This window comes from Medicago truncatula, chromosome 8, assembly GCF_003473485.1.
Source record: "Medicago truncatula cultivar Jemalong A17 chromosome 8, MtrunA17r5.0-ANR, whole genome shotgun sequence".
NCBI lineage: Eukaryota > Viridiplantae > Streptophyta > Magnoliopsida > Fabales > Fabaceae > Medicago > Medicago truncatula.
This window is the reverse complement of record NC_053049.1, coordinates 40,126,870-40,153,120: the sequence shown is the minus strand read 5'-3', so window position 1 is coordinate 40,153,120 and position 26,251 is coordinate 40,126,870. Positions and strand designations below refer to the sequence as shown.

Here is a 26,251-nt window from a genome sequence, read left to right as displayed (position 1 = left end):
TTCAAATCAGCAAACAGCTTATATTTTGACCAAGAGCTTAGGAAGGACAAGTTTTGAGCATCTCATAAGCAAGTTGGGCATGATTGATATCTATGCACCAACTTGAGGGGGGGTGTTGAAATATATAATATTTCTTTTTATTGTTATTCTATTTTTAATGGTTGTTTATTTTTCATTATATCACTCCTTAAATTAAGGAGTTGATTAGTTGTATTCTCTCCTATAAAAGGAGAACCATTTTCATTGAAATAAATCACTCTGAAGTTATAGAGAAATTTCAACAGTAAAGAAACAAATCTGAAGGATTGGGAGGGGTGCCATTCAATTCCGTCTAGAAAAAAATAAGAATATGAATTAAAAACATGTTAGGATATAATATATTATCAAAGACAACTCAAATGTGCAACCAGGCTTCAAACATGGCATTGGAAGAATAATGATTAGAATAACACTTGCAAGTTGCAACCTCAAAAGGTTCAAACATTTCTTCAACCCCCCGACACAACAACCATCAAAGAATTCATAACTTATATGGCAGAATTTATATACACTTCATTCATAACAGCAAGTCCATATGTTTCAAAGACTCCATTCATAATTTATATACATGTCAATCAGAATTTTACATAAAGCAGAATTTTCACACACCAGAATTTTCCACAAAACAGAATTCTACATAGCAGAATTATCCACGGAGCAGAATTCCACCAAGCAGAATTTAAAACTCCAGAATTTGATCAATTATGCAAAATGTCTATAAAAAAAAGAAAAGGATTTATACACATGCAGTGGAGGCTATATAGTCTATTTCACATAAGCATTTACACACTCCTTCAACTTATACACAGCAACACAAATTGCAACTATTGAGTCATATATAAACATTAATATAAAGAAAAAGAAAGGAAATTTAACCATATTAGCTCTATGTTGGGATGTGGTGATTGAGCCACAGGTGTGAAAGGACCCTCCAAAACCTCCACGGTCAGATGCTCGATTTTTTTTTTTGCTTGTATGCTCTTCTTTTTAAATTCACGAGTTCCCCAATGATCACAAAATGTACTCCACAAAGCTGGACGTATCCATGTCGGCCTATTCATTTGGCTACGGACCTTGTTTAGATTGTTTTTCAATACTGTTGCACCTCGTCTTTCAAAGTTCTTTCTAGCCCACACATCATCCGGTGGACAAAATGAAAATTGTTTCTGTAAATATAAAAATAAACAGTTAGACAAATTAACTCATAAATATAGATATCAAAATTAAACCTAATTATATATGAAACATACCTTAAATTCCGCAAACCACAAGTCTCTTGTATCAACGTGTATCTTTTTCCATGAGGGCCATAGCTCAGTAAAATTAGTCCTAATGATATCTCCGATCCCATTAGCCGCAGGATGCGAAGGCAAAAATCTACAAACAATACAGGTCAATAGTTATGAAGTTTACATAAAGTATGCTGAAATAACTGAAAATACATATGAATATACATACCCTTGTCCATCAAGGTATAAAGTTTTCTTGCCACCATTGCTTTGTGTCTCAGATGCAACAATAGTTTCACCAGATCCTGGGGTGTGTGCTCCTTCGGAATGAGATGGTTGTGAATTAGATGGTGATTCTACCCCTCTTGTTGAGGGTGGTGTGACAGGAGATGTCCTAGGTAGACGTGTAACATGAGATGTCCTATGTGATGGGGCAGTAGCAGATGCCTTAAGAGGAGGTGCAACATGAGAAAGTGTGACATGAGATGTCCTAGAAGGTGCAACGCGAGATGTACTAGAAGGAGGTGTAGCATGAAATGTCCTGACAGATGGTGCAGCATGAGATGTACTAGAAGGTGCAGCATGAGATGAATTATGAACATGTGCAACATGAAATGCCTTAGGAGGAGGCGCAACTTGAGATGTATTATGAGCCAGTGCAACACGAGATGACTTAGGAGGAAGTGGAACTTGAGATGTATTATGAGCAGGTGCAACACGAGATGCCTTAGGAGGAGGTGGAATATGAGATGTCACATGAGGAGGTGCGGCACGAGATGACCTAAGACGGCGTGCAACAAGAGATATCCCAACACAAGGTGGATCATGAGACGTCCTAGGTGATAGAGTAGTAGTATGAGATAATGCAAAAGGCTTTAAAGAAGAGGGATTTTTATGTATTGAACGTTTGAGATGCCGTTTCGATTGACGACTCTTAGAAGGTTTTTCTTTACCCTGATAAAAAAAAAAATTATTGGCATGATAGATGCGAAAAAAAGAAAAAAAATTGGTTTATTGGTATTGCATTGATCTCTATTTGCTTTTTGTATTATTCTCTTATGATAGACATTTCGAATCCTTAAGGTTGAATGATATTGTTAAATATGTATATATATGGCAGAATTTGAAGAAAGAAACTGCAATTTCGATGAGAAATACTGAACTTCTAGAAGCTTTGAAATGGTTCACAAATCATTATTAAGTCCTAGAAAATTCTACTAGCCAACAAAGATGACAAAGGTATTGTATACTCTAGCAGCATTTCTCAAATCTAATAATATAAATTAGGCTTAATACATCATTTAGTCTCTTAACTTATATTTTGTTTTCAATTTGGTCCCTTAACTATAGAGTATTTCAAATTGGTCCCATAACTCTTCTACCGTTTATCATTTTGGTCATCTCTGTTAGTTGTTTTCCAAATATCGTTAACCCTTTATCCACGTGTTATTTAAAATTGGTGATCAAGGGCTGGATTTAGAGGGCGCACAAATATACAATAACCTCACAACATGTGATTATTTCTATTAAATTTACTAGGAATAAAAATTAAAAATCACCAAAGTCTTCATCTTCATCTCCTAAGTTGATATCTAAAACAAACAAAAAAATTCCAGCAAAAAAAAATTATCTCTCCAGATCCGTTTTCTTCTCACAGCACAAAAAGAATAATCTCTTTTCTTCTCTACACTTACTCCCTCTTCCTCTGCAAAAATATTCCCAAATCATTCCTCTATTTTCAACAAAAACAAACTACTATTTCTTCTTCATCATCAACATCAACTTAGAATCTAAGTTTTACCCTTTTCTTCTTTATTCCTAGATCAAATCCAGAAAATCATAAACTTCTTCATTCCTTTTTCTTCAACTTTATACCATTTGGATGTGCTTGGTAAGGTTGTTGTTGATGGTTCCAGAATCGGAGAGGTGAACGTCATGGTTCCAGAAATACCCAGAATTATGTTCATCCCTCTACCTCATAAAATCAAATTTATGGTTTTGGTTTTTTAACGTGAATCAGCATTATCAAAAAGTGATTTATTCTAATTGTATGTGTATTATAGTGTAAGGTGAAGGCATGAAAGAAGATACCCATAACATGTGTTGGTGAAGATTTGGATCGGAACACATCCAAATGAGTGTTAAACAACAATGAATGATATTAATTTATGAATTTATTAGTGTTTAAAGATTAATTGATTAAAAATAATGAATGAGAGTTTTATATTTTTGATTTTCTGGTTTTTTTCAAGATGATGAATAAAGTTGGATGAGAGATTTATTTGGGGATGAAGAAGAACAATAGGGAAGAAGATGGAGGAAAAAATTAGGTGTTTGTGGTTCATTATAAGCTACAATAGATTCCTCCATAATTTAACGGTCTCTATTTAAAAAAAAAAAAACCGAACAATAAAAAAATAAAATATTTAATAAGGTCTATGGTGGACCACCTATAAAGTTGGTTCACCTTAGACATTTAAGGTCAAAGACTAACGGGGAGGACCAAAATAGTAAACGGCAGAAGATTTATGGGATCAAATTGAGACACTTTATAGTTAGGGGACCAAATTGAAAACCAAAAATAAATTAAGGGATCAAATGATGTATTAAGCCTATAAATTATAACAACTATGCTAACATAGTAACATGTGGAACTAAATTGATGAAGGGACAATCAGGAAAAGGGCATGGTCTCAAAATTGTGATAGCAAATTATTTCATATGATCAAAGGATATACAAATCATCACATTCAAAATAGAACACAGCCAAATTCACTGTTGAGTGGATGCCTAGAAGTAGTAGGAATATTATGCAATGAAACAATTGAAGGAAAGCTAAAAAACTTTGAGAAACCTATTCATGAGTGATGGCAATGAAGGAAGTTAGATACTGCACGGACGGCAACAACAATCAAGCATTATTCCAGTAAGTGGGTTTGGCTATATGGATCAAATTACGCCGTAATGTTCTATCATAAACCATATTTCTACCCAACTCATTAATCTCTAAATATTTGTTAATAGTTTCCCTTATAATTTTCTAAATCTTCCTTTACCTCTAATGCTCCGACCATCCTTCATTTGATCTCTCCGTACTACAAAATCTACATAGTTTCCACCATCTATTTTATTATAGGTTCTACTCAACTCTCTCTAATGTTGTCGTTTCTAATCTTATCCCGTCTAGTCTTACCACACATCCAACACAACATCCTCGTTTGCGCTGCACTTATTTTATTCCCGTGTTGGTGTTTTACCACCTAACAACATTATCGGTCTTAGCGTTACAGCTACAAAAATAAAACTCACAGTTGTATATCACTAGTTCTAAGAAACCATAACCAAATTCTGGGGAGCTTCATTACTACGCCTTAACAGAACTTATAAAATCATCCATTTGCAACCAAGATTGTTTCTTTCAAGGAAAATGCAATTACAGATCATAGAAGTTAGAAGTAACAAACAGAACTTAATTAAAGGGTCCATAAACAAAGTATCCATAAGCAAACATCGTGATCTAAGAAAACTACCTGTTGCAGAGAAAGAGGAAGCGTTCAGTGAGTTGCAGAGAAAGAGGATGCGTTCGGTAGTTGAGCAATTCGCACGAGAATGCAAAGATTCGATGGGGAAGACTGAGTTCGATGGCTGTTTCTTAGGGTTTGCAAGAGAAGGTGGGAGTTATATGCTCAAGAGTTGAGTTCAGTCACTAATTCAATCTCTAAAGTGAGTCATCCAAACGGTAGTCTTAAATTTTCAAGACTCTATGCCTGTTAGAAAAGTTGTTTGAGGCTTTACAAGACTCACTCAAGGTGTCACTTGATATTGTGGGACTCACAATTTTTTTAATATTAAAAAATTAAAATGTAATGGAAATTTGTGTGAGATGCTGAGTTAAAAGGATTGAATGCTTATTAAATATTACTATTAATTTTTTTATAAATTAGTGATGTGTGCACGTGAGACTCATTTACGTATTCAAAATTAGGTATCTTCATTATAGATGCTCTTAACGACGAAAATAGAGTTGTGAAATGGGTCGGCCCAATCTAAATTGATTCGGTGGGCTAAATTGTATACATTGGCGAGAATTTTTTGTCGATTCCATCATACTTACAAAACATTATTGGAAACTAGCATAATGGGCATCCGTCGAATTTTTTATTGCGCTAATGCGTATAAGTTACAAACAATATTTCTTATGAAATGAAATATTGATTAAAATTATAGGTATAGATAGTAGATATTTTGTACTTTTATATTGTAACAAACTACACATCTTTTCCAAAGGTATGAACATACGGGTCATGTTAACTTGTGCCCTCAAGACACATGTTAAGCATTATTTTCATTCCAATAATGGTAAGAATTTAATGAAAAAAAGTTAATATTAAACATTTTGAGCAATAAATTAACACAATATCCAATATATACTCCCTCCGTTTCATAATACTTGTCCATTTTAGAGAATAATTTTGTTTCAAAATACTTGTCACTTTCAAGTTTCAATGCAACATTAATTATTGACTTGTCAATAATACCCTTGCATATTTATTGTAGAGAGAGAAAAAAGTAAAATGAAATAATTAATGATTAAGGGTATTATAGAAAACACACATATATTTTCATTAAAAATAACAAAATTTATTTGGTTTTTTGGTTAGTACAATTCCTCCAAAATGGACATGTATTTTGAAACGGAGGGAGTAATTTTTATTAGTGAAATTCTTAACATGTGTCATAAGGGCACAAGTTAACATTTCCCTAAACAATATAGCAAATATAATATAAGTTCTTATCTTTTTAAATAACATAAACAAAATAGCATTCTTATACCTTTATTTAAATAAAATAGCATTCTTTTTTTGAAGAGGCAATAAAATAGCATTCTTATAGTTAAATTTGTTTAACCGTATAATTTAAAGTGATATAGTCAACCCAAAACCATGTATTCTCTTTATATATAATCTTATTCATATCTAAATGTTTTTACATTGTGTGGTATTTAAAGTTTAGTTATTCGAATAATTTCTTTTTAAATGATAAATGTTAGTGGGTTAATTGTTATATTAGTTTTCTCTTTCTCTAGAAGAGTCAAGACTATTACTCTAGACATCTCCTTTTAAAAAAAAAAAAACTATGGACTTTTAACAAATATATCGCATTTGAGACATTTTCAACATTTAATTTAAACAAGAGGTTAATTCAGATTTGCTTGAATATTTGATGTTTCATTTGCATTGTTTTCTTCTTCTGGATATTGTTTTTTGAAGAGTTTTTGGTATTGGTTGTTTTCAAATTTTAGAAGCTGAAACATAACATGTTCTTTAGCATTTCGGCGTCTAAAATCTGAAATAGGCTCTGGATCTTAAATTTTGATCTATCTTATTTTGTTCATCAATTTGTTTTGTCTTTGGGCTTTGATTTATCTTAGATATATGGACATACAGTCCAATAGTATTAGAGGTAACATGATGAAACGCCTTGACTGCCTTGGCTAGGCAGAGCGTAGGAGGTAGGCCATACTCAGACCATCTCGACAGCCATGGCTTGAAGGCCTTGGCTCACATACACCATCAGAGTCAGTGGAATGAAGGACCTTACTGATATGGGTTATATCCTGATCGACCATGACTTGTTGTCCGCCTTTTTCAGAGAGGTGGCATGAGGAGACATTCATCTTCCATCTTTCGATTAATAAGATAGTGACATTGAAAGATGTGTTCTATCTGCTGCATTTTTTTTCATCAGAGGTCTTCTACTAGACCACGACGCAAAACTGGCCTTATGTGAGGGATAGAGCTAATGGTAGTCATGGTAGGTGATGACACTTAGGACGTTGACCGGAAAGTGGATGGTATAACATGGTTCATGTGTAGTTCAGCTTTTTTTATATTCGAGAAAATTGAATCTTTTTATATTCTAGACCGGAGATAGTATCTAGCAAATTTATGAAGTGTTATAAGGAATAGTTGTTGTAGATAAGTGAATTCATCTTCATTTAAGATGTCCAATCAATTAGAGTATTCAAATTTAATCTCTATCTGAAAAAGTCATTGATAAAACTATTTTTTTTTAACAGAAAAATAAAATTTTATTAGGTATATGAAAGAAGTAAAAAGAGTACTTCACCTAACAAACACGGTGAAGTATAAGGGTATTTGCTCCAGAGAGAGATGAAAACTAAAAAGCTTACTAATTAAGGTAAAATGGAGGATTTGAAAACCACTCAATGCATACAAGGTCCTCTTTCTTTATAGCAAGAAGCCACATTGAAGAGGTGACCTTAATGTCCTCAACTAAAGCATCCACAACTTGAGACTTATAAGAGGAGTAAATCTTATGAAATTGATAAATGAAACATCTACAATAATTTAACATAAGAGAAAAGAAGAATGTAATTCAAATTTTTAAAAAAGATATGTTTTCTAATATATTTTCTTGTTAAAAAAATACACTACATTTGATCACTATTATAGATAAAATAACAATTTTCTCCTTTAAAAGAAAGAAAGTAAAATAACAATTTTTTAGATAACAATGGATGTTGCAGTCTATAATTTTTTACTTATAATAGTAATTAGATGAGGTGAATTTCAAGGTAAGGAAAGAGTATAGTGTAACATCTCTAAATAAAATGTCATTTAGTAAATGAGTGCATTTAAGATATATGTTCTATACGTCTACAAGTAGATATTCAAAAAGTCAGCGAAGAAGAAATGGGTGCCGCCACAAAATACATGACATTAACATCTTGAAAGTAACATGGCGCAAGCTGCTCATAAGGAAAGACCAAGTTATGTTAATTACAAACCACGTTGAAAATTGGTACATATTTGCCACATCATTTCCTTCCCCAATCCTCTTTTCCCATTCACACCCAAACCTACTCTTTCTTTCTTCTATCTTCATTTTTCTCTACTCATCTCAACAAAATAAAAAAATTGAAATTTAAAAAAAAAATTAAGATAACGACAATCTGAAAACAAGAAAAAAAAAAGTAGAACAAAATAGAATGCAGTATCTTTTTTCTTGTGTAGGTAGGTACGCACGAAGAACGTGTCAAATGGGGCACCAATTTGTCAAGTGGTGGTCCCACACCACGGAGCTGTTAACCGCCGTCGTGCATCCAACAACCCATGCCGGAACACCGTGGAACACTCCGGCAACTCTCCAAGGTCAGCAAAAAGCAACTCATCTTCTTCCTCCATCGGCAAAAACACGGACGCCATGTCATTATCAAACTCCGCCATTATTGGACTCTCCAGAATAGCTGATGAATTTGTGTCTATCTCTCCCAACCAGCCTAACTCGTCGTCCAAGACCAAGTGACCTGCAAATTTCTCATCCGGTTCAACCGGGTCTGGTTCGGTTTTCTTGAGGGAGAGTCTTGTTGTAGTTTTTGAAACTGGCCATGCATGGTTGTGGTCGGAGGAGTAGGTTATGATGAGCATTGTGGGGTCCACACGGCTTCTTTCTACTTGTTTCCTTGCTGGACAACCTTTGCAACTGCTACACCTGTAGTACGCTCTGTACATATATATATGTCCCAATTCACATACAGACAAAACAAACCTACTTTCAGTTTCTTCTACTTTCACACAAACCTTAAAATTACCAAATATGCTTGTCATGATCTATGCATATAAGATGCATTTTTATTTTATATGACAGTATGTTTAATTAGTTGCTAGTTGCTTGCTACATTACATTAGATTATATTTATACATACATACCTGGGATAAGGCGAACCTTTGATGGGTTTCTGGCCATATTTTCTCCATGCCCATGAATCTGAAGGTGGTGTATTACTCTCTCCTTTTAGCCTTGATCCATGAGGTTCCTTGATTGGGATTTGCACCACCCTTTTCTGTATGGCTCGCCTGCTTTAATTAACAATATATACAAAAACAATTCACATTATTATTTGTAATTTTATAACATCTCAAGATCGGATTGAGTAGTGGGAAATTATAGTCATTAATCGTTAGGACTTAGGAAATATAATTAATTGGATTGGATGTGTAATTAGTATAAGTGTGTGCACTGCTACTAACCTTTTCTTAGATGATGAAGAAGAGTGGGAAGTGACTGAGCCATCGATGTTAAATGAGGTGGAAGAAGGAGTGGAATCTTGAGATATGTCAGTCAAGTCTTCCTCTTGGTGAGTATGTGGGTTTTTGAATTTTCTTTTCATTTTCTTGGGATTTGGAGCAGGTTAGCTTGTCTCTGTGTGGTAAGTGTATGTTGATCTAATATACGTGATGATTATTAATGTGGCTAGCTATGGACGTATCTATCTAAGCATGGAAATGGGTTTAGGTAGATTGCACAAAATGAAAGGCAAGTCGACAAATAAGAAATTTAAGGGAGAAGAAGGTGAGAGATTAGGCAAAGGCCTTTAAAAAAAGGGGATTCATGTTGACAGATTGGCTACGCTACATTTATGGTCTTTGTTTATTAGGGGACGTGCGAGCAAATACTTCATCTTATCGAACCTCACACTAATAATATCAATGTGTATATATGTCATTTGAAAGCAACTTTTGGTTTCTTTAGTCGTGGTTATTTTATTGAGTAGTGATATTTGTACATCCAATTGATGATAACTTTGGTGACAAACTTGCTTTTATCTCTTTTTATTGGTCAAAAATAATGGAGAGAAAAAAAGGAAGAGAGATGATAAGAATGTCATGTGAGTATGAGAGAGAAAATTGTCCAAAAGTTGTCACAAAATGATTGTACAAATATCATTTCTCTATTTTATATAGGATTAAATATGTTTACATCCTTATAAATAGGCCCGTTTCCAACATTAGTCCTACTTAAATTTTATTAAATTTTTGATCCCCAACGTTTTTTTCTGTTAGCAAAATAGGTCCTCATTGTTAATTGTTGCTGATTGATAAACGGTGAAGCACACGTGGATGTCACATCTGACTTTTTTTTGTTGAGTTAAATATGTTTTTAGTCCCTATAAAATTGAGGCATTTTAAGTTTAGTCCTTACTTAATTTTAATAGCTGTTTTTGTCCTTACAAAAATACTATGCACTCAGTATTAGTCTCTGCTCAATTCAAATTTGTTTAATTTATGTTTAAATTCTTAAGTTTTTTAACAATTTTTTTTGTAGACGTGTTAAGAACATTACTAAAAGTTCCTCCGCAAAAAATTATCGCAAAATTTGATTTATATGTCCAGATTTTATTACTTTTATCGTTTTTAAAAATTCATATTTAATTCGTTTCATGTTAAAAAATTCTAAATTTTAGTAATTGAACCTTTCATAATGTTCTAAACTTGTCTCAAAAAAATCGTTCAAAAATTTAAGAGTTTAAGGATAATTAAACAAACTTTGTTTTAGCAGGAACTAAAATTAGATTTTTTTTTTTTTTTGTAGGGACTAAAAAACCTACTAAAACTAGTTATGATAGTATTTTCATCATGAAAAGATATTTTTGACTAGTAATTATTCCAAAAAAAAAACTATCAATTCGGCAACAAAGCCACTCATGCTCGACAATGCAAGAGAAGTCATCGATAAGATGGTGAAAATCGTGAACATTTTTGGCATTGGGATAGTCATTCCGCCCATTTCGTCAAGATAAAGAAGACGTAGTTTATCATAACTAGTTCCTGCAAAAAAAAAAAAAAAGGTAGCACCAATAAATCCATGAGATATTATTTGTAAAACGTCCCCGTTGAGCGCTTATAGAAACAATTTCTAGAATTATGAAACTCATATGAGATACAGAAGAATAAGCTATTCTTTTTTTTTTTTTTTAAATTACGTTGACCAAAAGATGTTGAATCGGCATAGATTATTTGAATAGAACATAATATCATTAACCAGGGAAAAATATTGAATGAGCGTGGGAAAATAATTCCATATTAATTCAAACCAACCCATATGCTTCCATTTCATTCAAAACTAGTGGCAGTATACAAGAGTTTAAGCATAAATTGAACAAATTTGAATTGAGCATGGACTAATACTTAGTGCATAGTATTTTTGTAAGGACTAAAACAACTATTAAAATTTAGTAAGGACTAAACTTAAAATGCCTCAATTTTACATGGACTAAAAACATACATTTAACCAAAAAAAAGAGTCAAATGTGGCATCCATGTGTGCTTCACCGTTTGCTCAATCAGCAACAATTAACAGCGATGACCTATTTTGCTAATGAAAAAAAACGTTGGGGGACCAAAAATTTAATAAAATTTAAATAGAGACTAATGTTGAAAACGCGCCTATTTATAAGGACCTAAAACATAATTAACCCTTTTATATATCATAATTTTCCATAAGGATAAACTCATTGATTAGTTGAAGGGAACTAAGTACCCCTTTTTGTCTTATATGCTCACCCTTATTAAAACCTAATTTGTATTTGCATTGTGTGTGTTATATTTGATGTGTAATATTAGATAGGACTAATGAAAACTTAAAAAAAAAAAAAAATAGTGAGATATGAGGATTAAAATACGCCACTTTTAAGTCGGTTATATAACAATTTGGTGTGTAAAAACATTCATGAGTTGATATTTATGGAAATTAAATATATGCAACACATTTTAAATCGGTTATTTAGACAACGAGCATAGAAAACGTGTCTAAGTGGTTTCTTTTTTGCCCGTTATGGTTTATATAGTCGCATTAAAACCTAGTAACTTTGACGAAATCTTTATGAAGAAACCTTTTGTCGCAAAAGAAATCTTTGTTCCTCTCCAAATCACCCTCTTCTTCGGATCTTGTTGTCGTCTCTAACCACTCTTGATTTGCCTTTTTTACTGATGTCATCTTCTTCACAACCCGAGGTCCTATTCTCTAATGCCTCTTGATTTGTATCTCTTACAATCACTATAATATTCTTCTCTTCTCACAGTTGTTAGTAAATTAGTTATCACTTCTTTCTTGATCATCTTCTTCATTTTTTTTTCTTCTTTCTGTCAAGCATGTTTAAATATCTAAATTAATATGTACATTTTTGTAAGCTTTCAATGTTAAATATGTTCCAAATTTTTAGTTCAAATGTTTTTGTCGTTTGCATATGTTTAATTTTTTTAACAATATATATAAATACCTTCAAATAATGATTTTTATAATCACATTTATTTGGATCTACATTATAGAGAATGGGTTCGCAAAGTTTAAATAACAATTTTATTATCATAATGAAGTAATAAGATCCCATTACAGAGTATAGACTGAGTCACTTATGGCTGGATCTGTCACTCTCTCTAATGAGAAAGAGAATGCAAGCCTATTGGCTAATATGGTTCATCAAAATTATCAATAACTAGAAAACAAACCAATCTTTCTAAGGTTTCTAATAGCGTGAAGCAATGAACTTATTTTGTGTTTGTTTATTATCATATGACGAGCAACCCAAATTTTATATTGCGAAACTCATTGAGTCCATTTTCTATAATTTCGTTTCTATACTTCGTCAGAGAAATAATAAAGAAATCAATCCACAAATGAATAAAAAATAAGAGTGAATATATATCTAACGGATAAGAAATTAGAGTCTTAATTCAATCTCAAACAAATAAGAAAAAAATTAATCTGATAACTAATCATTAACTTTTGCAATTAAAAAAAATTGTATTTAGGTGGAATAAAAAATAAAAATAGCATAAAATAAAATAAAAACTAAAATAACATTATTGTTAGGTATGCATTCTCAAAATTTTGACGCCCTTATCTTACGGCATCGGTGACGCACGTCCCATTATTCTTTTCACCATAAAGTCCTTCTGATCTGATCCTTATATTTTCGTTTTTGCTTATTTTAATTTAAGAAAGATGCTGAAGTCTGAAGAATCAAAATATTTTTGACCAAAATAATCTAACTTGTTCATTGACTCTATCATTTTCACATTACAACCTTATAAAGCAATTATTATCCTTGATATCAATAAAAATTATTAGTTTTTTGGTTGAATATTATACTTTATTGATCGGGTTAAATGTCAATCCACTAATTTATCGGGTCATCCTAAATCACTAGCTCCAGTATGGACCACTCACCGCAACATACAATGACGGAGCCAGAAAAAAATATTAGGGTGGGCCACTAAAATTAACTATTAAAAAATTGTTTAAAGTCTCGCAAATTAGACCTATAATTGAATTATTTAAATTTTTCGGGTGGACCACTACACCAATTTGCGGGAATTTGGATCAACCGAAACTTAAAACCGACATAAAATTGTATAAAATCTCGCAAAATAGACCTATAATTGAATTATTTAAATTTTCGGGTGTGCCACTACACCACTTTCCAGGAATTTGGATCAACCAAAACATAAAATTGACACAAAATTGCATAAAATCTCGCAAAATATACCTATAATCGTTGATTTTTTAATTTTTCCGGGTGGGCCAATGAAGGGCTCCGCCACTGACAACATAGAACTCCCTCGAAAACCACTAAATCAGAACAATTCAAATCGTATTCTATAACATCGTATATATACAACTGTCTAAAAGAGACGACTAAGGTACCGTTTGCCCCAACTTTTTTTCAGCTTCTCTACATTTTTAAGGAGAAGCTAGGCCAAACACAATATCAATAAAGTACCTTCGAAAAAAAGTACTTTTTTTAGAATGCATAAAATTGAATGGAATGAGCTTTAACTAAAAGTTGTTGAATGCTACTTCCAAAAACTACTTCTCTATAATTTATTTCACAAGTACCTCTCTTCAACTCACGCATGCAACCTTTTCTTTTATTTTTTAATATTATATTTCAATTTTTTTTTTCTTCCATAATTTTTTTTTGAACCGGTCCATATAATTTTTTTAAAGGAGGATCAATTTAATTTTATTATCTATTTTTGGAGGAATTTTATTATCTTTTTATTACTTATATATTTAATTTTAATATCGTTTAATTATCACAACCTCACAAATATATTTATTCATGTTGTCGTTGAATGACACCAAATATTTTTATTCCCTTTCTTCAACCTCACAAATACACATACACACACATTAGCGTTTAGAGTAATATTTTACGTCTGTTTTTTTGTTACGCTAATGCATATAATTTTTTTTAGTGTTGCGTAATGCGTACAATTATTATTTTTATAAAATTTTGATTTTGATTAAAAGTACAAGTATAGATGCCTAAAAAAATTATATATATATATTACACATTTATATTGTAACAATGCATATCTTTTTCTTATTAAAATAACTAAGCATATCTTTTTCAATGACATCAACAATGTAACAAATATAATATCATATAATATAAATTCTTATCTTTTTAAATGACACAAAAAATATGGTATTCTTATAACAAAATTTGTTATACAGTATAATTGGAAAAGAAAAAAAACAAATTATTTTCTAGCTTAGCTCAGTTGATATAGACAATGCATCAATATATGCAAGGTCGAGGGTTCGAACCCCGGACACCACCAAAAAAATAATAAATTCAAAGTTTTGTACAATATTTTGCCAAACAACTTTTAACTTAAAAATAACTTTAGAACTAAATAAAATAAAGAAACCAAACAACTTTAACTTTTTCTTTAAAGAACTTTATTTGAACTTTGTTTTAAAGTAGCTTTTATACCGAAAAAAATCTGATCAAACGGTATCTAACTAAGTTAGAGTTTTGGATTCTAAAACCTAATCCATTCATGGTGAATTTTTATTTGATCATGTGAGTGTTTACCAATACTCCACCCCTCCGAGGAATTGTTGTTCAACGTCCACCGTTTTCACCCGTAAACAGCTACTTATGCTAAAGATGCATTGAATTTTGTAAAAAGTGTTTGATATTGTCTCAAGCTTAGTCAAGGAGGATATGAGGTATACACTGAGTGACGATCTGCATCTAGCTTTCATATATATACCCTCTAATCACTATTATAAACAAAAATATTAATTTAAATTTATTCAATTAATAATGTATTTGATCTTTATTATAGATCACATACTTTATTTAATAAATAAATCTAAAATGTTAAATTTTGTTTATAATAGTGATCAGGTGTATAAATTATATTTCGTGAGATTTTTTTTTTTTTCTTCTCAAAATTCTAAGGCATAAAATTCTAGCTTGTTTTGTTATTTGTTTAGTTCATTTTGTCTTATTTTATAAAAACATACTACATTACGCAAATCAATGATACTCATCTTGTGTACGGATGCTTACTGGCTTGGTTACAGAACACAGATCAATGGAATGTAATTCACATGTCATGTATAGATCCTGAAACATGTTGTAACGTGTAGGTCGCATTAAAGTTGAAGACCTTAATTTTCGATCCGTATTACTATCTCCGTTCCTTTTTAATTGTCGCATTTTGACATTTTACATAAATTAAAATAGTCAATGATTGTTACTACTTTTGATGCAATAAGTTGTACTTTTACTATAATGATCTTATTCATTTAATATCTCATTTCATATATTTCTCTCTCAGCAATAAATAACTAAGGATAATATTGTAAAACAACATTTAATGTTGCATTGAACTTTGAAAGTGATAGTTAAATAGAAACAAAAAATTTCTTCAAAAGAGACACTTAAAAAGGAACGGAGTGAGTATTAATTTATTTTGCTGTTTTATAATCAACATGTTCATCTAATCTATTTATTTATTTTTATACCAATAATCAAATCTATTTATAAATAAATTAATGTAAAACCATGACATCAGGTTGACAATTTTGAAAACTCATATCTCTCAAAAAAATAATTGAAAACTCATGATATAAATTAAGGAAATGCTAAGTGGTATCGCCAAGACATTGGTTAAAGATACTATAAAGGAAATTATATTAGAGTTAACGATTGAAATTGTATAATTAATTTATAAAAAGTAGTCAAAAAAAGTTTTCTTTTATGATAATAATTTCCTTTTTTTTTATCCTTAAATTAAGATTTTTTTTGAAGAATAAAATAATTAAGATTTATTTTCGTTTTATGTAGCATTTGATTTGAGAGTTTTTCTAATTACACCCTGTTTAATTCTGGTTGCACCCCAAAATGACAGAATTATCCTTCCATAAAATTTAATTTTCAAAAAGCATCTTCCTTTTTTCTTGGTTACACCCTAAAATTCCTCTTCAATTTAAGTAGGTCATGTAAACTTAATTTCAGTATGTCATGTAAACTAAGTTTAAGTGTACATACTTAAACTCAGTTTAAGTAGTTAATGTAAACCGAGTTTAAGTGTATATTTAAAAGTTCAACCTTGTTCAATGATTCTACGTAATCTCAGTTTAAGTATGTACATGTAAACTTATTTTAAGTAGGTCATGTAAACTCAGTTTAAGTGTACATACTTAAACTCAGTTTAAGTAGATCATGTAAACTTAATTTAAGTAACTCATGTAAACTTAGTTTAACTATACATACTTAAACTCAGTTTAGGTATGTCATGTAAACTCAGTTTAAGTATGTCATGTAAACTGAGTTTAAGTGTACATATAAAAGTTCAACCTTGTTCAATGATTATACGTAATATCAGTTTAAGTATGTACATGTAAACTTAGTTTAAGTAGGTCATGTAAACTGAGTTTAAGTGTACATACTTAAACTGGTTTAAGTAGGTTATGTAAATAAGTTTACATGAACCTACTTAAACTGAATTTAAGTTAACCTCAACAATGTAAAACTGAAACTGTCGTACAGTACAGTTGAACAAGAAGAACAAAATTTGAAACCAGCGTTATTGAACAAAATTTAACTTATTTATATGTAATCGAGTATGAATGAAAGATGTTTTGATTCACTCTTTAATCTTCCATAGAGATTAATTGAACATCAGGATTGTTTGATCGTTGGTGGGTGAAAGAGAGTGAAATTTTAATGTGACAATGAATGAAATCAAGATTTTAATTTTTTTATATAAAAGGACAATTTTGGTATTATCAAAAACCTTTTAAAAAAACTGGGTGTAACCAGAAATATATAGGGTGTGAATAGAAAAACTCTTGATTTGATATGCATTTTTTTTTTAAAGATAATGTGACATTTGATTACCAAGAAACTGTTCCTGAAGTTTCTACTTACAAAAGAAAAAACTTGGAGCTGTATGATGTTTTAAATATCAATAAAGGAAATTACAAGTAGTTGTGCTATATTAATAATTAAGAAGTGATAAATGATCCTTCAAAAAAATAATTAAGAAGTGATAAATGATAATGTAAAAAAATAAAATAGTGGAGGGTTGAGTGTCCCCACATTGCTACAACTTATATGAGTAAGTAAATGGCAATCAAAATCCAACTGAAGAACTTAGTTTGGAGCGTGGGTTAAGACAGAGGATTCAGCTTTTTCCTCTTGGCGTTTGAAGGTATAAACTCTTTGACTTGTGGTTCATCGTATGTGAGTTTTTTAAGAGGTTTCCGGATTTCTGATGACGATGAATGCTGGATATTTCATTTACCGGTGACCGGAAAAAATTGGTTCGATCAATAATGTTGTACCCCTTTTTATTATTGGATAATTTTTCTTCTTACATTTTTTTGTTGTAAAAGATTCACTTATGATTAAAATTCTCTTAAAATAGAATTAATCAAAGTGAATTAAAAAAAAAATATATCTATATAATACTATTTATTAAGTAAAAATTGGTGTCCAAAACGTCTATCCCTTCCGTCCATACTCAAGAGGGGGTACCTCAGGGTTCAATGTAAGAGTTGCAAAGGCAATTATACTACTGCTTGAACTAGTATATGGGCTTAAAGGTAGAAATTCACAAGGATTTACTTGTTCGTGTAATTTAAATTCGTCATGCTGCTAATTTGGTATTAAAGTTTGTCCGACAATGGGGTTTGGGGATGTTTAAGATGCGTATATTTAAATATGTTTTATCAGAAAAACGTTGTTGGAGGTTAATAGTAGAGCACAGAGGTTGTAGTTTAAAATTAGGGTGTTCATGTTTCATAAACCATCTGAATTGGATCACAACGATGGTTTGGTTCAATCTTTAAAAACAACTTTAATTAAAAAGGGAGATGTTATATATCCCGACAAAAAAATACAGCGAAATCATCCCAAATGCAGTGTAGTGATTGGATTTATCAATTGAGTAAAATACATGAGCAGATGAAAATTAAAGGGGCTCACCAGTAGTCATACATATTTGCACGTCGTGATTATCTTGGGATGAATTTTCTCGCTATATATTACCCATTAAAAAAACCAGTTAATTGTTAGAAAGACGAAATGGTAAAGCTATTATAAACTCACACACATAAGTGGAGGTACCGGGGTTCGAACCCCGGTCATGGCATCCGGCCTAAAAAAAAAAAAAAAAAACCAGTTAATTGTCAAACCATTTCCAATTTAGTTTAAAATCGGTTCATAATTGGTTTGCATTTATGAACGAATTTAATATTATGATCCAACTTTAAAATTGATTTATTTTAAAGTTGATTCTTTCGAAAAGTCTCGTTGACTATCTCATATCTCTATCTTCCTCTCTCTCCTTTTTTGTCCTACTCTCACTCTATCTCTCTATCTCATGTTCATCCCTCTCTTTCCCCCATTTATGATACAGATTTGTCTTGTTTTCTACTCTCCTAGATCCTTATTATAAAAACAAAAACCAAAAAGATTAAAATCAATGAAATCATTAATTAGTCCAACTTTTTAAATATATTTATAAGGGTCTTGCTAACCAATGCCCTCAGATAATGGTTAAAGTAACCAAAATTAGTAGCTTTACATTAGAAACAACAATTTGTTAACTTTTTACAAGTTGATTTGACCACTTTTTATCACTTTCCAACACAAAATTTTTATTTTTGTTCCTTTATCCAATGCCCCAAAGACACTCTTTAGCATTTTCCTTTTTATAAATATACCCTTATTAAAAATTGGGAAGTATTAAATACATCCACTAATATTAAAAAGACAAACATTAATTAAGGGGTATAAAAGTCTTTTAAACAATAAATATACCTTAAAAGTTGTGACATTTTCTTATAAATAGGACCAAAAATTATTTTGAAAATTTTCTTATATATAGGATCGGAGGAAGTAGGGTTGGGAATAGGCCATACCAGGCCAGGCTTTGATAGGCCTGAGCCTGGCCTACGAAAAAATTTGCTGGCCTGAGCCTGGCCTATGGCCTTTCATAGGCCTATTTTTTTGGTCTGGCCTGGCCTATTTAAAAGTCTGGTCTGGCCTGAAAGCCTATTTACAGGCCTACTTACTATTAAAGTCACTAAACATTCCATTTTATCTACTTTTAAATAGGCTTAATAGGCCTCAAAGCCTATTTCAGTGTAAGACTTGTCTATCTCTATAAGGCCTTAAAAGTCTATTTCACTATAAAACTTTAAAGCCTATTTAAAAAATCCACTATGAAGCCTAACATGCATAAATAGGTCGGCCTATTAGGCTTCATAGGCTTTTTTGATAGCCTAAGTCTGGCCTATTTACTTAAATAGGCTTTTTAAAAAGCCTAAGCCTAGCCTTTTTAATAAACAGGCCAGGCCAGGCCAGACTTAAACAGGCCAGGCCATAGGCCCCTGTAGGCCGGCCTGGCCTATTCCCAACCCTAGGAGGAAGTGCAAAATTGTGTTTCCCTCGTTACTTTGGTGTCCACTATAACCTACGTGTTTGGTCGAGCACTTGGAGCGCACATTATTTTCCCTTTTAAAACATATTTGTTATTATTGTTAGCCTTCTTTTTTTTTTTTTGGTAGATAGACGAAAATGGCAAAACCATTATAAACTCACACACACAAGTGGAGGTACCGGGGTTCGAACCCCGATCAACAATTTCTGCATTTTGGCAATTGAGCTAGGACTTCTAGATTGTTAGCCTTCTTCTTTCTAAGCATATAATCAACATTATTTAGCAATTTCTTTTTCCTACGATCATTACTTCTTTTTTTTTGTTAAGTAGCCTCTAAATTCACACATTTTAAATGTAAAGAAGTGGAAAGTCTGAAGTTTAAACTTTGTTCTTTAGATAATATTATCCTTGCAACTACCAACTAAACTGTCCTTATGAAACTATGATCTTCACATTTTAATTTCCTCTTTTTTTGTCCTTTTGATGATGAATCATTTATAACATTTATACATTTTTAAATAGCACATTTTTTATTATGTAGACCAAAAAGTTCAGCGTTGTCAAAAAATAAAATAAAAAGATACTAGAGAGTTTAGTATTATGCTCGTGCTTATTATTATTATTATTGTTTCTAATTAGCTTATATGTCCCCAAAATAAAAGGCTTCATAGACAAACCTTGATTTATACACTTTGTATATGACATGAAAATTCTTAAACTGTGTAGCATATTTAATTTGCCGTATTAGGATTATTGTCTGCCATTCTTTTAATTGAAGCTAGCTTAACAAATTGACTTAGCCATCAAAAGCTTCAATACATTCACGATAGATCGAGTGTGTGAGAGAAAGGGGGAGAAAGAAGGAATGAGGGAGAGGGGTAGGGAGAGAGCAAAAACGGTATTAGTAAACTACTGATTTTAAAAGATGGTTCAGTTAACGCAATAATTTGAACTGGTATTCTATGAGTAGTTTCAACATCACTCACTCTAACACTCTTATTTCAACTGGTATTATTTTTTAGGCTAACTTACACCGAAGAATCTTTAAGTTTGACGTTTGTAATAAATTTGTTTTTAAGTTATTTTAGTCACATATAAGTCATTTAAATTTGAGGTTTGTAAAATATTGATCCTTTAAGTTATTTTAGTCACACATAAGTTCTTTAAGTTTGTAAAAGTTTTCAATCTAGTCATTCTGTTAACCAAACATTACAAAAATGATGATGTGACAGAAGGACTAAATCAAAAAATGTTTACAAACTTAAACAACTTACGTGTGACCAAAATAACATAAATGATCAATCTGTTGTAAACTTCAAACTTAAAGGACTCGTGTGTGATCAAAATAACAACTTAAAAGATCAATTTATTACAAACTTCAAACATAAAGGACCCCGATGCAGGGGCGGATCCATATTGAGGAAGTGCCACACCAGATTATTACCCATTTTTAATAGGTATATACACCTATAATAGTTTAAAGGTATATGATAAATATCATTTAGTGCAAATTATGATTACTTATTAATTGTGTCCCAGTGGTTAGTGCTAGGTGCCCTTTGCACCAATGTTTTCAGTTCGATTCCCTCCGTTGGTCTTCATATGTCCTAATATTATATTTTCTATCAAGCTAAATATATTTTATTCTTTTTTGGGTTAATTAAGTTTTTGGTCCCTATAAATATCAGCATTTTTGTTTTTATTTCCTATAAAAATAAATCACACTTTTTAGTCCCTACAAAATTTTCTGTTAGTGTTTTTAGTCCCTGTTAAATTAAAATTTGTTTAATTATGCTTAAACTTCTAAATTTTTAAAAGATTTTTTACATACATGTTCATAACATCGTAAGACACTCTTTTATAAAATTTTGTAGTTTTTTAACATGTAATGAATTAAATATGAATTTTTCTAAACGCCAAATTTTCAAGATTATATTAATGAAAATTTCGACCTAATGATAAAATTTTAAATTACTTTTTTGCGGAGGAACTTTGTATAATATTCTAAGTAAGTATGTGAAAAATATGTTACAAATTTAAAAGTGTAAGCACAATTAAGCAAATTTTAATTTTATAAGGACTAAAAGTATGTGTTGGTCCCTATTAAATTGAAATTTGTTTAATTATACTTAAACTTTTATATTTTTGAATGATTTTTAACAGACATGTTAAGAACATTATAATAATCTCTTTTATAAAAAAATTAGAATTTTTTAACATGTAATGAATGAAATATAATTTTTTTAAAACGCCAAAAATTCAAGATAAAACTAAAGAAAATTTGGACTTAAAAATAAAATTTTGAGCTAATTTATTGTGGCGGGACCATTTAGAATGTTTTAAACAAGTATGTAAAAAATCATTAAAAAATTTAAAATTTTAAGCATAATTAAACAAATTTTAATTTAACAGGGACTAAAAACACTAACGGAAAATTTGGTAGGGACTAAAAAGTATGATTTATTTTTATAGGGACTAAAAACAAAACTGCAGATATTTATAGGGACCAAAAACTTAATTAACCCTTCTTTTTTTATTATTGTTGATTTTAAATTATTTGGAGTGCAGAGAGTATTAATTTAAGGCATTTAATTCAATTTTTTTTTTATAATTAATTTAATGCTTATTACAACTTAATTTTGTGTTTTATCTTACAGTTTTAGTTTATTCTAGTGTACCACCTAATTTTTTTTTCATGACTCCGTCACCGTTTTATTTTATGTCAAGACACTAACAATACTTACATGTTTTGTTGTTATGGCTTTGTTCTCTTCATGATTTGAAATGAATTTTTGTTATTATTGTATTGTACTTGCATTTTGGATTTTTCTAATTGTGCTTGTTAAGATGTTTGGGTTTCACTAATATGGAAGAAATTTTTTCTCTAATAGTATTGTATTGTAGTTGTAGTTTCGTCTATAGACGATTTTTATTGTAAATGTATTGAATCAAACAATATTATTTATTATTTTTACTATAATTTAATTCATATATTCTTTCATATTTTTGCCACACCAAAATATAATGTCTAGATCCGCCCCTGCCCCGATGTAATTTAACCTATTTTTTATTAAATGAAATGCATATTGATCATGTCATGTGAGATATATTTAAAAAATACTGAGACCAACAAATATTTTATCCGATATAATAATATTAAAAGGAGAATGCTAAAACAAGTGTTATTAACACTAGTCTCGTTTTGTTTGGGACATGAATATATTCTTTGATAGACTAATACTTTTTTTTTTTTTGAGAGAGACTAATACTTGTATTGTATGTTACTTTTTTCATTTTAATGTAAAAAATCTTATTAACACTGGTCTCTTTATTATAGTATGATAAGATTTGTCTTGGACATGGATAAATAAATTATTGATTCAGATAAGAAGTCGATGTTTCAATCTAAAACAAAGAAGACTTTAAATTTAAAGAATACTCCCTTTAAAAATATTAGCGAGTCGAACATCAAACCTCCTTATTCAAAAATATAGTTTAGTTGAATGAGTGTCCATCAACTGAACACATATGATTATACCAATGTTGGGTGATAAGGGGTCCTGGGTATCATCATATTGAGTTTTCAACAACAAATAAAATTTGCGATCACACTTTAATCCAAAATTTTATGGTAGGGTGGATCGATTTCTAACATTAAATCGAATTTGTGGCTTCTATATCTTGGTCGATAGCAATCAGTATTTTAAAGGAGGAAGAAGAACGTGGAAGAAGTTTTTTAAAAAAAACGTGGAAAATCCAAGCTTTCGAAACAATATTTATTATTCCAACGTCGTTCAACAAGACAACAACAGTGTTACATATTTATAACAGAGCAAGATGAAATAAGTAAAAACCGGTTGAGTTAAACAAATTAATGGACTTGGAAAATTCACAATTTGTTGAAGTTGTCAAGCACTTCAGAACCCTTTTCACTACTCTGATTTCCAATAGCTTTTAGAAGCACTTGAGTAATATATGTAACATCAAGAGTTTGATCCTCAGCCACTATAATAGCTTCAATGGAAAACTCATTTTTACATGAAACTCTTGCTTGTTGAACATTCACACAAATATCTTCAAAGGCCTCTAGAATAGAAACCAACTTGTCACCTCCTTTTTCACATGTGACCTTCACCATAAATGTTCCTGCCCTTATTTTATCTATTTTAACATCCTGTTAAATTTTGCAAAACATATTAAAAAAAATCATCAATATCATATTACGGTAACATGGTAATTTTGTTGAGTACTAAGGGCGAAGGCAGGAATTTGATCTTGAGGGGACCAAGACAAATACATCGGTCTAAAAATGAAGTTCTATGATCAAATGTGGTACTTGTTCATATCTAGAACATTTAGAACAACATCTTGGAAAAAATTAGTTTATTTAAGGATTTGTTTGGTAACACATAATTTTGAGCATATAGCTAATAGTTTATGTTTTATAAGTTCCTTTGACTTAAAAAGACTCGTTTATTAACCGCCACTTCCTCACGAGCTTATAACGTTTTTTTATAAGCTAATTTAAGTAACTTATAGTTTATCATTATTTATCTCAATTTTACCATTGTAATCTTAATAAAAAAAGTTTAATATTCATTAAATATATCATTTTATGTCATTTCATATTTATAATTTAGTTAAACAACTAATTTTACAAAACACTATAAATTCAATCAACTAACTTATTAGCTATAAGGTAGTAAACTCATTCGTATAAAGCTAGTTTACCAGATATTTGCTATTATTTAGCAAACAGAGTAATAGAACACTATCAAAATATTTTGATATCTTAAAATTAGGAACATAAAAGCTTTTCTTTTTATTTTTGGATAAACTAAAATGTTCTCCGCACATAACTATCAAAACTATTGTTTTGAAACAACTAATATGATATTTAAGATTTAATTTTTAAAATTTTAGTCTGGTTCAATTCATGCCTCACCACCTCAAAGTTTCCTTCAATTTTTTCTTTCTTTTCGTCTTTATCATAGTGTATAATATATACTTTTTTCGTGAAAGCTAGGAGGATAGTATAACTTATTAATATTATATGGTATATATGAATCAAATATGATAGCATTTGGGGTGGGGGAACAGTTGAGTATGGCTATAGGCATATTAGAGGGGCAAGGGGCGAGAGGACCGATCGAATGTAGGGATCAGTGAACACTATAAACCCTAATTATTCACAAAATAATACAGAATTACAACTGCTCTTTAGTGGCAACACTTGGCCGAATTCTTCACTCTTATGTAATTAGTTGTTGTTCTAACCGGAACCACGACTTTAGTAGGCCCCGCTACTAACTCGCCCTTTGTTGATTGCTTGTTTGCAATTTAAGTGAAGGTGGTGTGATTTTGTTGAAATGGAAAGTGTAATTTCTATAGTGCGATGCTATGATCCTGTCAAACTCACCAATAATTCAAAGTTTCAAACAAGAACTAAAGAGAATAAAAATAAAGATACCTTGTTATCTTTGTTGACATTATTTAGTAGGCTAATGTAGCATCTTCTCGTGGCTATCAAGTTTTTATACTCCCTTTTGACAGTTTCCAGTGCGAGCTTTAGCTTTTGTATCTGTAGAAAAGTACTATTAGCAATGGAATTTCTGTGCAACAATTTCATTGCTTGAAAAATTAACATATTTATAGTGGCTACATTTGTGCAATAATGTAAGAAGAGAAGGTTGAATGTTGTACATTGTTGTTGTTGGAGTTGGTACGGAAACGCAGAATGTGAAGTCTTCTGCGCAGTGCTACTACTACCCTTTTCTGCACCTTGCAAGCCATTACTTTATTATTATGTTTACCGGTGTTTCTATCTCGTGATTTCTGAATGTTGAAGTGTGAGAATACTTTAACTCCTGTATGATATTTATAGTTGGTGAATTGGAGTGTGGTGTCTTGGATTCTTGCAATTGGATTGGAATTGATAAAAATAAGCTATGGCTACTACTTTCTGTCTGTCCTATATGTGAAATATGAAATGATGGGTTATTAACTAAATATTTTCTTCATCCCTAAAAAAAAACTAAATATTTTCTTCTCTTGAAAATGATGAAATTTTGATTGAAAATTAAAAAATATCCTTAATTTTGTTGTTTAACACTTTGTTAAGATTTTTTTTTTTTGTTCAAGACTTTGTTAAGATTATTATTATAAAAGAGAGTTAAAGACCGAGCGTTGCGTGGATTTTTTGACAAAGTTCGGACATGTTTTATAGTTGAGTATGATCTTTTGATAAAAAAAATCATCATAGTTGGAATCTATGTTGAAGCTTGACGACCCAAACTGAGTTTTGTTTCTAATGTTTTTTTGTTGCCTAGGTAAAAAAAAGAGTAGAAAGTAAAATGTTTTTTTTCTTCTTTAAATTGTTTGATACAAGAGAAAGTAGAATTTTAAATTGTTTGTAGAAAATAAGAA

At 30.8% G+C, this 26,251-nt stretch overlaps 3 protein-coding genes across 4 annotated transcripts; all 3 read right to left on the bottom strand.

Annotated features, from left to right (window-relative positions):
• Positions 1-283: 283 nt before the first annotated feature.
• Positions 284-3,205, bottom strand: LOC11408337 (histone-lysine N-methyltransferase 2D). Its single transcript, XM_039829183.1, has 5 exons — positions 3,137-3,205; positions 1,498-2,222; positions 1,290-1,416; positions 916-1,205; positions 284-331 (listed from the first exon to the last, which is right to left on the bottom strand). Coding segments are annotated over exons 1-5 (1,212 nt in total). The 3' UTR covers positions 284-330.
• A 4,729-nt stretch (positions 3,206-7,934) lies between these two features.
• On the bottom strand, positions 7,935-9,722 carry LOC11411280 (probable WRKY transcription factor 65). 2 transcript variants are annotated; one of them, XM_013591200.3, is made up of 3 exons: positions 9,323-9,722; positions 9,002-9,148; positions 7,935-8,795 (listed from the first exon to the last, which is right to left on the bottom strand). In XM_013591200.3, the coding sequence occupies exons 1-3, from the start codon at positions 9,460-9,462 to the stop codon at positions 8,348-8,350; spliced, it is 735 nt and encodes a 244-aa protein (XP_013446654.1). In that variant the 5' UTR covers positions 9,463-9,722; the 3' UTR covers positions 7,935-8,347. The 2 variants fall into 2 exon arrangements, with proteins under 2 accessions (XP_013446654.1, XP_003629812.2); XM_003629764.4 differs by having other exon boundaries at positions 9,002-9,151; positions 9,323-9,718.
• Positions 9,723-23,587: 13,865 nt separating this feature from the next.
• LOC11406163 (uncharacterized) lies at positions 23,588-25,778 on the bottom strand. The gene is made up of 3 exons (XM_039829447.1): positions 25,529-25,778; positions 25,296-25,406; positions 23,588-23,999 (listed from the first exon to the last, which is right to left on the bottom strand). The coding sequence occupies exons 1-3, from the start codon at positions 25,616-25,618 to the stop codon at positions 23,715-23,717; spliced, it is 486 nt and encodes a 161-aa protein (XP_039685381.1). The 5' UTR covers positions 25,619-25,778; the 3' UTR covers positions 23,588-23,714.
• Between the last annotated feature and the right edge of the window lie 473 nt (positions 25,779-26,251).